Source organism: Corvus brachyrhynchos, unplaced genomic scaffold (genome assembly GCF_000691975.1).
Source record: "Corvus brachyrhynchos isolate BGI_N302 unplaced genomic scaffold, ASM69197v1 scaffold307, whole genome shotgun sequence".
In the NCBI taxonomy this organism is placed as follows: Eukaryota; Metazoa; Chordata; class Aves; order Passeriformes; family Corvidae; genus Corvus; species Corvus brachyrhynchos.
This window is the reverse complement of record NW_008239288.1, coordinates 1205140-1216954: the sequence shown is the minus strand read 5'-3', so window position 1 is coordinate 1216954 and position 11815 is coordinate 1205140. Positions and strand designations below refer to the sequence as shown.

At 45.3% G+C, this 11815-nt stretch overlaps 1 protein-coding gene across 6 annotated transcripts in view; it reads right to left on the bottom strand.

The window, feature by feature from the left end:
* The window catches only part of FRMD4A (FERM domain containing 4A), a 362397-nt gene that overhangs the window by 170495 nt on the left and 180087 nt on the right, over positions 1-11815 (bottom strand). The window contains exon 1 of one of the 6 annotated variants that reach the window (XM_008638367.2): positions 9018-9571. The exons of 4 other annotated variants lie outside the window; for them this stretch is intronic. In XM_008638367.2, the coding sequence (XP_008636589.2) occupies positions 9018-9176 (159 nt within the window). In that variant the 5' untranslated portion in view covers positions 9177-9571. Of the gene's footprint in view, positions 1-9017; positions 9572-11815 lie in introns of those variants that run through there. One more of the 6 variants, XM_017740373.1, reaches the window with a different exon arrangement.

The following is an 11815-nucleotide window of genomic DNA, read 5'->3' as shown; positions in this document are numbered from 1 at the left end:
GGTCCAGCAGCATAGTGACCAGTGAAGCTGGTGAGTAACTGCACACGATGGGGCTTGCAAGTTATGCAATGCTACAGACGTGGGGTGACTCCTGCCAGGTGCTGGACAGACACTAATCCCCATTGGGGGGCAGATGGAAGTTCAGAGCATGCAGGAATTTGACCTTGGATAACTTTTTGTAGTTGAGACTTAGCACTGGCTGCCATGCAGAGCTCTTCTCCAGGAGCAGGGGATAGGACTGGGCTAAAACTATGCTTTGTCAGCTGTTTTGGAGTCTCAGTGGACTCACATGGTTAAAAAAAAGTTTCCTGGACTGAAAGGAGAGGAAGAAAAAAGGCAGGGCTTGAAATCCTGTAACAATTTCCCTCCAGCTTGGGCTCATAAGCTTCCAGTTTAGGAAAACAATAACCCTTCTCTGCCGTGAGCTCATGAACACATGCAATCATAGGAGATTTAAGTGAATAGTCTTATAGATGAATCAAAAGGAGTGGACACTAGAAATTTAAACTTTATATTTAAACTTAAGAAGTAATTAATGTGAAAATGTTGCCTGTAGCCACTTGCAGGTGTCAGAGGTGCACAGGGTTTTATCCTCCTCAATCCAACCTGGGAGGGACAGAGGGAACGGAGGAGATGCAAGCCATCCCTCAACTTCAGTGCCTTCTGGTACTTGCACTTGGATGGCCTTCAGAGCCTTTGTTCTGGTTTTTTTCACTATTACAAAAGAGTCATCTTTCAAGTGCCTAATTTAGCCTGTTTTGTCCCTGAAACTCCCATTCCAAAGAGCTCCTGTTTTTCTCTAAACAACTGGATGCTGTTGGTTGGGTGTGAAGAGAGTTTCTGCAAGAGCACAGATGATTCATGGCAGCATCTTGGATGCAGCTGCAAACACAGACAGGGCAGGATTGGCTCAGTGGCACCAGTCAGCTCCACCTTTGCTCCAGGAGAACATCTGAGAGAAATGGCATCCATTGCACAAGGACTTTGGTGGCGCCTCAAAGGCATGTTACAACAGTGAAGGAAAAAGCATTTTTTCCCCATGATCATGTTCTTTTATGCAAGAGAAGAAACACATGGGAGCCTGATGGGACTGGACCTGTTCTGGGGCTACTGTGAGCCGTGTATTCAAGACGGATTTCTCTTTGAGGGGGAAGGGGTTGAACCAAACAAAAATGCTCCAGGCAAAACTCCCTGCTGTTTTCAATTACTTTAGAGGATTGAAGTGTTCACAAATGTCTCTCTGGGGAAGCAAAGCTCTTTACCAAAAGCAGGTTCCTGGGAGCCTGTCCCAGTACAGAGCATGTTGTGTTAACTCCAGAAGCTGAAGCTTGATGACTCAAACAGGACTGCTGGGCACTGTCCTGACAGTCGCTGACTTTCCTGCAGGTTTCCAGAATCTTCCACCCAGGCCTTGGATGACATATATTTAGTCAGAACAACATAAATGAGCTCTAGATCACAGGACTGTGGGTGTTTAATACTCGAGCATGCAGTTGGGTTTATCAGTCTCAGCTCTTTCTGGTCTCCGCACAAAGGGCTTGGCACCGCCAGGGAATGACTTCCACAAGACACCTATCTTGGAAGGAACCAGCATGGATGTATTGCCTAATTTTTGATAACTAAAGGAATACAAGATGCATCCCATCTCATGATTCTAGACACTGAGCAGAAAATAGCTAAGACTAGGAAGAAGCAGTTCAGACCTGGCTTCTGTAAACCTGGGGGATCAAAAAGTATTTCCCTTGCCTTGCTGCGAGACGCATTCCTGTTATAAGTAGGGTGAACTGCTGGAGGCTGTCTCAGCTGAGACAGATTGTATTCCCTGTGGAGAGCACAGTTTTTATCCCTTGCAGACTAAAGCAAAGATGGGACAGGAGCGCCCAAGTCACTGGTGGTGGACTTCAAGAGAGCTTGGCTTTGGGACAGACTCAAATCCACCCTGTCTAGGAACAACTCAGCATTGCTTGTGCCTGCTCAAGCTGGCGGCCTCTATAAGCTGGTCTGGCAATCCTAACCCATTTATTAGTGGAGTGGCTTTAACACTGTGAAAGACTTTGCCCATGTTCACAACTGGGGCACCCAGACTCCTCTCTCATGAACAGCCTAGAACTGCAGGTTGAGTGTTTCTCACAGGGAGGCAGGTTGGAAAAATTCACAGAGGAGCAAAACAGCACCAAGAACACCTCCTCTTTTAAGAGGCTGCTCTATTTATTGAACAAAGAAAAGTTCAGTCGTGAGACTTGACCACTCAGTCTCCTCTTACCATCCCTAAAAGTTCACGTAAAGACAAATAGGAGGGTCAATGATGGTTTAAGGTCCCCCTCATTTTCTAGCAGCCCTGGACAAGCTTCAGCCCATGGGAAATACCAGAGTGTTGTGTTTGCTAATAATGAGTGAGCACAAGCCCCAGCCTGGTGCAGCTCCATGTTAGCTTTAACAGGAAGGCAGCACAGCAATTCCTGAGGTGGTTTAATGGCCCAGGTTCAGCCATTGCCCAGCACACTTCTGGAGCTTCTCCCTGTCCTCCAGGAAAGCCCTGTGTCTCTTGTCCTGTCCCACAGCTGCCTTGGGACAGTGGAATTGAAGATGAGCCCCCACAAGCTATGGAGGGGAGTAGGTGTTCGTACAGGAGGCAAAAGGGTTTTTGCCCCTCCACTGACATCAGTGCTCCCAGGGGCTATGGTGGGGCTGGTGGCAGTGGCACAGATCCTACCAGATTGTCCCAGCCCTTCTCAGCCCCACAAAGGCAAGAGAAGTCTCTATCAAATGCTGGAGGCAACTTTACAGTGTGCTATAAAAATACCGGGGGGTGGGAACTTAGTGAGTGCTTCTTGTGCTTTCTCCATGGACAACTTGAATGGAAATGGCTTGAGGTTTCCCCACAGGCTCATTTTTTCTTTTTTCTGTTTGTTGGATATGGTTTCTGGCAAAAAAGAATTTTTAGCATTTGCATTTTCTCTCCCCTCTTCTCGCTGTCTAACTCTCTTTGCTTCTGTAATGAAGACGGGGTGTGAAACTCTGCAAGCCAAAAGTTCCCGAGCTGCTTTTGGAAACATGTGAGGCTCATTATCCCTTTCTGCAGCTGTGGGTGGATGATTATTTTTCCCTCTTTTTTTTGGTGTGATTTTTATTAGTTGTTGTTGGTTTGGGTGTTTTTGTTGTTTGTTTGTTTGTTTGTTTTCCCAAGAGAAGCAGTTTAAATCTCATAAATGCTTGAATATGTAGCAATAAAGTTTGAGAAGTCTCCAGGGCAGCTCCAGAGACTGTAGACTAGATCAGCAAAGAGTGCTGGGGAAAAGAAATCATAGTTGCTTCCCCACAAAAGTGGGAATTAGGCAGACTGCAAGCCTAGGGCCTGAAGCCTCCTGAACCCCAGCTGTAGCGGGGCATCACAATATTCTGAGAACAGAGCAGTGGCCAGAAAAGAGGCCTTCGAGCCCAGCTCCATGAGGGCACCTGTGCCCATATCAACCATTGTCCTTATGAGCAGAAAGTCAACAGCCCCACTGAAAACCCTTTTGCCCAGCACCAGAAGAGAAAGGATCTGGGTTTGCTGTCTTTACGGGAGTCAGAAACAGCTCCAGCTACAACCTGAGACTTGAATAAGGTCCCGTTCTCTCTACTTTTTGTTAGTTAACGAAAGTGAATTTTGTTGGCTCTTTTCCCCTGCCCACCCAACACTCCCACATGCCTAATCCCCCATTTCCTCAGCCTTCATCGTGCTGGAGCTGACTAGATTAATGGGAAATGTTAATATGTCAGGCCTGGAAGGAAAGCAAAGAGCTGGTTGTGTTTGAATTCCACATTAATCTACTTGGTGATGAAGTGATAAATCAAAACCTGGAAATTTTGCCAATCTGAAATGATGTGTTTAACATTTCAGCCCTTTCCTTCCTCCCCCTTGCCCAACATTGCTTTGCACAGCCTTTTACAGCAGCAGGGCAGACGTGCAAAATGCTGCTTTTGCTCCTGAATCTTTAATTGTGCTTGAACATAGTAAGATGTCTTTGAGGCAAGCAGGGTGAAGAATGATGCTGAAACAAGAATGGAATTCCCAAACTGTTCCTTTTTGGGGAGGAAGACCATGTTTCCTCATACGGGTGTGGGGATGTGGGGATGTCTCAGAGTCCACTATGAAGTGGAAACAGTCTGTCCCTTTTTTGATGCACTACCCAGCAGGGTGCCAGCAAAACACCAGGTGAATGGGGGAGAAACCCCAAAGCCCTCCAGGTTAACTCCCAGTGCCCATGGCAGCTGGGGGGAGAAAACCTAGCGCCCCATTGCCAGCAGCGGGGAAAAAACCTAGCACCCCATTGCCAGCAGCGGGAATGCTGTGGGAAACACACCTGAGGTGCATTCTTCTCAGTGAAAATTATAGGATCTGGAAAGTAGAATCACAGAATGGTTTGGGTTGGAAGGAAGCTCAAAGATCCTCTAGTTCCAACCCCCACTGCCATGGGGAGGGACACATCCCAGTAGAACAGGTTGCTCTGAGTCCCATCCAGCCTGACCTTGAACACTTCCATGGATGGGGCATCCACAGCTTTTCTGGGCAATCTGTTCCACTGCCTCACTGCCCTAGTGAAGAATTAGTTCCCTATATCTGACAATTTCTTCCTAATAGCCAAAATTACACTTTTTGCTAAAATATAGAATATTCCATGAATTCACGTCTGCCAGCACAGCAAAAGCTCTTTCCACTTCCTCATTTTAGATTAACACCCAGCCCCTAAATTTTACAGCCCACCTCCTTCCTTAATCCCATTGCCTGTAGTTGAACATTTGGGGAGCAATGAGGTACTGCAGACAATTCTGCACTTGTGCCTATAACCTGAAATGAGTAATTTCATCTGATTGTGCCTTGGCTTCTATAGCAGTAAAATTACTTAACTGTTTTTCCAAGCACTTGGTGGATAAGAAGCAGTGTGAGAAAAGTACACAGCACTACTGTCTACAGAGAGTGAGGAATTAAATGTCTGTGAGTGGTATCTATCCTTGAGAGATGGCTCTGCATCCAGTGGTCTGCCTCTGACTTGGTAGGAGCAGTTGGTGGGAATTTAAACAGTCAAGACAAATAAACACGTTTTTACTGTAGATGTAGGTCCTGCACTGCCTAATGTTCTTTGACATTGCACAGGCATAGCCGGGGAACTAAAACATTTGTTGATGGATTTGGAGATTAAATAAATAGTGAATTATCTTCAGGATGTTAAAATGCAGAACTGACTGCCTATCCCATAATAATAAGCCAGCCCACCCCCAGTACTTCTTGAAATGTGAGTATTTCTGCAAAAGCAGGCAGTGTGTTAGTTCACAGGGCCATTTGTTTAGTAGGTCAGAGCAGTCAGACATCTGGGCATTGGTAAAAATACATCCGACAGCTCGGTGACATCTTGCACAACTGACTGTCTGAGAGCCCTGACTGGAAGTTTATTATTTGTTAATCTCCTTTTTCAAATGAATTCCGACCATGCAGTCAGAAAACCACATGGTGGATCACAAAAAACACAATTAAAACATAACAAGCATTAACTACAATTAAAATATAGCAACTGGTGAATATTATCCCCACTGAAAACAGACCAAGGCAAAGAGGTTTGTTTCAGGCTAGGCAGACAAATGTGTCCCTGGGAATCACAGCAGACTTGGGGAAGGATTTGTTTGCCGGGAAAGAAATGCAGCCTGAGACAGATGATGGTACCTTCAGGGTACCCAAAGCCTCCAGTTCTCAGTACTGCTCAGAGGGCCTGAGTACCAAAGCATTGCTTACAGACAGTGAAAAATGGAGTCACTCAGCATTCCTGAGACAATTCCAGTCTGGAGACCAAGAATGAGGGAACAAATTTTTGATTGTTGTAACCTATTTTATAACGACTGCTGCTCAGAGTGCAGCTTGAGCAAGTCCAAGCTTCCAGTTGCTGTGTCAGATTGGATTTGAAGACTGAAGTGTTTCAGATTCCACTCTGATCACTGCAGCCAGCATCACCCCACAACTGTTATTCCATCTATCTCTGCTAATGCATTGGTGCTGATTTTCTGAGAGCAAAGAAAGCAAAGTCTCTCTAATCACACATAACGGAATTACACTGATTATGTTGATGCCTGGAACTTGGTTTTTTCCAAGAACCCACTGTCTCTTGTATTGGCAGTAAATCTGGACTGTACTCTCTGTACAGTTTTATCTTAGATTTTACATATTTTGTAGATGGGAGAGTAGAAGGCAACTGGGAAGTTTTGGAATGTTTGTATGGTGGAGACAAAAGACTAGGGCAAGGATACAAAAAAAAAAATCTGAGTCAGAGCGATACCTGAGCAACCATGATCTTGGCTGGTGGAGGAGCTGAGTTTTCCCCAGTGGTGTGTGCCCAGCAGTGTGGGTCCTGCTCAGGCAGAACCTGGCTGTGTGCTACTTTGCTCTGCTACCCCCAACTCGCTGTCAGCAAATGGCACCAGAGGCACAGATGCACTGAGATGTGATTAACTCAAAGAAAAACACAAAACATACTTTTCAGAGTATGAAAAAGCTTGGCTTAATTATAGAAAATTGACTAATAGTTCTTTTTAATGTTTCTTCTTAGGATTTTTCTGGTTCTGGTACCAGGCAGAAGTCCTACATTGATCTGCTTTGCTCTCAAGGTGCAGTAGCAACAGGGATTAATATATAGTTACAACAAAAACTAGCATTGTTAAGAGCTTATTTTCTCATCTAAATAATCAGCAGTGGAAGAAGTTTCTGTCTCTGGGAAGTGATTAAACTGTCAGGCTTTCTGTCCAAGCAATATTCTACTAAAATACCCTGCCAGCATTTAAATTGGAGGATGCTGGCTACTGGAGAAAATGCTTTTAGGATTAATATGCATAAGTGTAGAGTTAGCTATCAGCTCATGCTGGCTGCTAATAACACTGCTGCTGCTGGAACTCTGCAGTGATGAGCTATGAGATGCCTTTCCCGACAAACCTCCACCCAGCAGCAATTCTCCTGGTACCTGACCCAGCATTTGAGATCCTCTCCAAAGAATTGCAAGCTCATGGACACTGACAAATAAAGTGACATGGTTTCACTGAGCTTTTGCAGATGTTCACAGATTCTGTCTGAGAAACAAACAACTATTCAAGTCCCTCCTGCCCTGTGAGGGTCTTTCAGGCTGCATTAATGCCTTTTTGGGTGGGAAGGGAGGCACCTTTGCTGGTCTCATCTCACTGGGGACTCTGGCAAAGAGGATAAACATGCCAGGATCATGATATAATGCCATGGGGGCCGGTTCAAGGCAGTGCATTTTGCAAAGGAAAAAGTGCACTTGTGGATGTGCTCAGTGTTCACAGCAACCTAAATCTGCTGAAAGAACACCAATCTTGGGAGTCTTCACAGGCAGTGGCATTCCCTGATGCATGGTGCATGGGCTGGAGTACATTATCTGTAATCAGAATCTGGACACATCTGTAAACCAAGTCCTTAGTTTTTGAGGATGATTTTATGCAGGTGGAGGGTAAAAATGAGGTTCAGCATTGAGCCCTCTTGCTTCCTCCTCCCCTTTCTCAGGCCCATGCGAGCTGATTGGCTTCAGGTTCAGGTTCCTAAGACAAGCTGCAGAGAGAGGGTGGGGCAGCCCCACACCATAAGCAGCCTCTGCACAGACTGACCTGTGGGTTCACCCCAGCCAAGAGCCAGCACAGCCCAGGGAGGGCAGCATGGTTCACTTGGAGCCATCACAGTGGTACCTCTCAGTGGGGTTTCAAAGTCAAGCCCTGGGCTATGGGTTTGTGTTACTGGCTGTGGGCATCTTCTGGAACAAACAAATACTTAAAATAAAAATGCTGCCCATGCCTGCTGAGCTCCAAGGACTATAAAATCTATTCCTGAAGTCTGCTGAAACCAGAGCATGATTTGAAGCTGGTTCAAAGTTTGCTGAAATTACTAAGAGCCCTGCCCTGGTCTCCCTCAAACCAACACACGCAATTTCTACAGGCTTTTAATCTGTTGCCTTCTGTATGACTTGGCTTCACACATGGAGACTTCCACAGCACAGGAAAAGCAAAATACCAAGTAAATGGGAGTAACAGAAAATGTCTTTTCCAAATGCAAATACCAGTCACTCCAGTGTCTGGCATTAGACAAATCTGTGGAGATGATAAATATTGTAATGGGCTTATCCCCACAGCAGAATAAATGTCTAGCCTCAATTGTCTAAAGCTGATAAAAAAAGCAGACAGGCTGGTTGGTTTACAGTGTCATTGCAACCTGGACTCACCTATGGACTGGAATGAGTTGCTTTTCAAAGTGACATTCCGTTCTAGCTCCTTCTGTGATGTTCAGTTTATTTAACCCAGTTTAATCAATCTCAAAAATACACACAGTTTATTAGAGCTGTGTCACTATACCTCAAGCTGCAAGCAGTTAGTGTAACTCTACAGAGAAGCCAGTCATCCAAGCCCCAAAGCTCTCTATACCACATAAACCATACATCAAGCAAACCAGAAATTTTAGGCAATCAGATGTCTGGGACTTTGCAAGACGAAGCAGTCAAAAGGCATTGCACAAGTCACTTAGGGATTAGTGCTACTACAGTTTAAAACCCTTTGCAAATGCCCATTTTCCACAGATTAGCTGCCTTTAGGCATCCTTTCCTCTGGGTAGATTATAAATTATTCCTGTGCAGCTGTAGGGACAGCCTGAGGATGCAGAAAAGCTAAGGTTGTACTTATGAGTATAAAGCTCAAAGAAAGGGGATACAGAAGATTGAACCTTAATTTTCTTCCACTTATTCCCCCCTGATCTGTGGGAAGGAGAGTTTGGACCTGTGTTCCACCACAGGAGACCCCATCACCATCCTCCAAATTAAAATGTCTCTCCTGCCACCCCTCCCCTCCCCACAGTGTCCCCTCTGTCCCACCACTTGTGTAGGACCCAAAGTGGTTGGTAGGAACAGAACAGGAACAGAACCCCGTGAGACTCCCAGGGGGTCTTCCCCCTGCAGCATTGGGGTTTGAGGGTCTGGCCTGGTGTTTTGTTACCCTACCTGATAAACATCTCTGGAAATGCACCATGGCTTCAGCATGAGCTGCAGGACCCTCAGGTTTCCAAAGCGGCAAGTCCTCAGAGCCCGGGACGTCAGGCTCCACACCAGGCTGTCCCAGCTGTAGAGCAGATCCTCAAAGCCAAAGAGCACAGCAGCCATGCCGGCACCCTGGGTGAATCACCCCAGATTCCCTGCTCGGAGGCAACCAGCTAATCCCAAGGCGCCTTATGAACTGCAAGGTTAAAGAGTCACTGAAATTTCCATCAAAGAAGGAGAACAAAAAGCAAGGGAAAAAAATAACCAAACCACCAAACCAAAACAGGCAACAAAAAGCAGCAGCCAAAATAAACTGTTTGGGGATGTGTCTTTTTCCCTTTGCATACGCCCTTCTGGATGTGGTTTCTCCCTCTGTGTATCTTCTCAAAGTGAGTCCTGCTGCACCCAAGCATGAGCAAGGAAGAGGTAAAAATACCTCCCCTGACTTAGGAAGGCATCTGCACATCCCTTGCAAAGGACTTCTTGGTAACGCTGCATCACTTCCCAGCTCTCCGCTGCAGACCCAAGAAGCAAACTCGGATCCAAAGTCATCACTTTGCATGCTCAGTCCTGGGACTCCATCCAGAGGGAAGAAAAAAGCCGCTCACTCTCCGTCTGCCAGCATTCCCAAGACATTCCACTGTTGGACTTAACTCTTTCAAACACTCCCAAAGAACATCTGAGAAGGCACTTCTGCCACATGTAACATTTCATCCTTTCGTTCCGTGTGTTAACTCACCATTGCACAGTTACACTCCAGTCTTTTTCCCACCCAGCTGTCTGTTCTGGAGCCTTTTTATGTTTTGGACTCATAACAGAACTTAATCTTTACACGAGAATTAGCCAACAGTCTGAAAAGCACCTTATTTATCCAGGGGGTGATATTTTGGAAAGTTAAATGGATTAAACAATGGCCTTTTAATATCAGTCTGATACAGTTGGTGCTGAGATATTTTTAACCCTTGGTGAGCTTGCCTTCATAAGGGTGGGTTTCATATGATCAAGGCCAGGAGAAAGTTCCAGAAGAGCTGGATGCCAAAATGCCCTTTTTGGTCTATGGATACAAAGATTCACTCCTGGTATTCCTTCCTAAAATAAGTATTGAGAAGACATCAGTTCCCTGCCTGTTTCCCTGCAGGAGCAGCTTGTCTGGGTGGAGACTTCAATGCTGTCAATATCTATGATGAGTTCAGCTGAGGGAACTGGTCCATTGAGGGGGAAAATACAACAGAAAGATGAGGATTTTGCAGTTCAGTTAAATCACCACAAAATCATGGAGTTAAGTTGCAAGACACTTTCCAAATAAATCTAATGAGTGCTACTTCCTATTTAATCACCAGGTAGAGAAACTGAAGTTGGAAGTATTTTTATCAAAGGCACAGTGCAAGCCAGTGCCCTTGGAGACAGCTGCCTGTCAGTGTTATTTTTCACTCATTTTACTCTCTCTTCAGAGGAACGTGTGCAAAAAGGCCACAGAATTTGGAGGGAGCAGACAGGAGTCAGCTGGAGAATGCCTACATGGAGGCACTTCCTCGGAGGCACTTTTTGGAGGGGTAGGCAGGACAGCTTGAGCTGAAATCATGAGGGACCTGCACACACTGAACTCCTAAAACTGCTGGTTTAGCAAAGGTGAGAAGGCATCATTTCCAAAAAGCCTCAATGTCTTCCCTGATTCAACTCCCTGGATAGGGAAGGAGCAGGAATATTAATATCTGCTTGATTTTCTGAATGGTCTGTCCCACCATGACCCCATCCATAATTTGTTCTTTGAGGACTGAAGGACACGAAGCGAGCTGTGCGTCACGATAACGGCACAAGGATGCTCGTCAGCTCATTGACAGGGCAGGTGGAGGGCCAGGAAAGTACAGCTGCAAAATTCATGTTCTCAGCCTAATTGCTTCTTCAGGACTTCGTTTTCAGAGTGGCTTCATAAAATATGGTAATAAAATCATAATAATGTTTCCTTTAAACTTGTTGGGAGCTATTCATTCTGCAAAGTGCAGTTTTCCTTCCTCCTCTCCCTGTCCCTGCCTGCTTTCTTGGTGTCGAGCCTTTGCTGTAGTCTCCCTATGCTCATTCTCTCTTGGTTATTTTCCTGCCTGTAAACTCAGTAACATACTGCTTCTGTTAGCAGCAATGTAGACAAGGGACCACAAACATCTCCATTATAAAGCCACATTTGGAAGAAAGGAATTTTATATATCTATATCTATATCTATCTATCTATCTATCTATATATATCTTACTTGACTAGACAATATTTGCCCCAGGCTACAGCCTGATACTTAAGATCTCTGCCTGGGAGCGCAAGAGAGGAAAAGAAAGAAATGTGTTTGATAAAGGAAAACAGAGGTGGGAAAAGAAACCACAGCAAGTGATTGCTCTGGGATGTGACCTAACTCCTTTGGTATTCTGGAAAGAGGAGAGGAGGGGAAATGGAGGATATACCGCAGTTTTAAAATTAGCTGCTCCATATGTGCATCAAGTCTTTCCTAACGGCTGAAAGGAGATTTTCGGCCCCTGTCCCAATTCAGTAATTACTCAACAGATGAGGGCAGCTCTGAAGGAGCCTTTTCACTTGGCTGATGACATAATCAGACTTTCTGAAAACAGTTCTCCAATGTATTTATTTAACTGATAGACTGGAGCAGTCTCCTTAGGAGTCACTTGAGTCTATAGAAGGCCCAGTGAACATTTCAGTGGATAGATTTACCTTCATGATTAGAGCAGATTGTCTGGTTTCCTGCAGAGGTTTTCCTGCT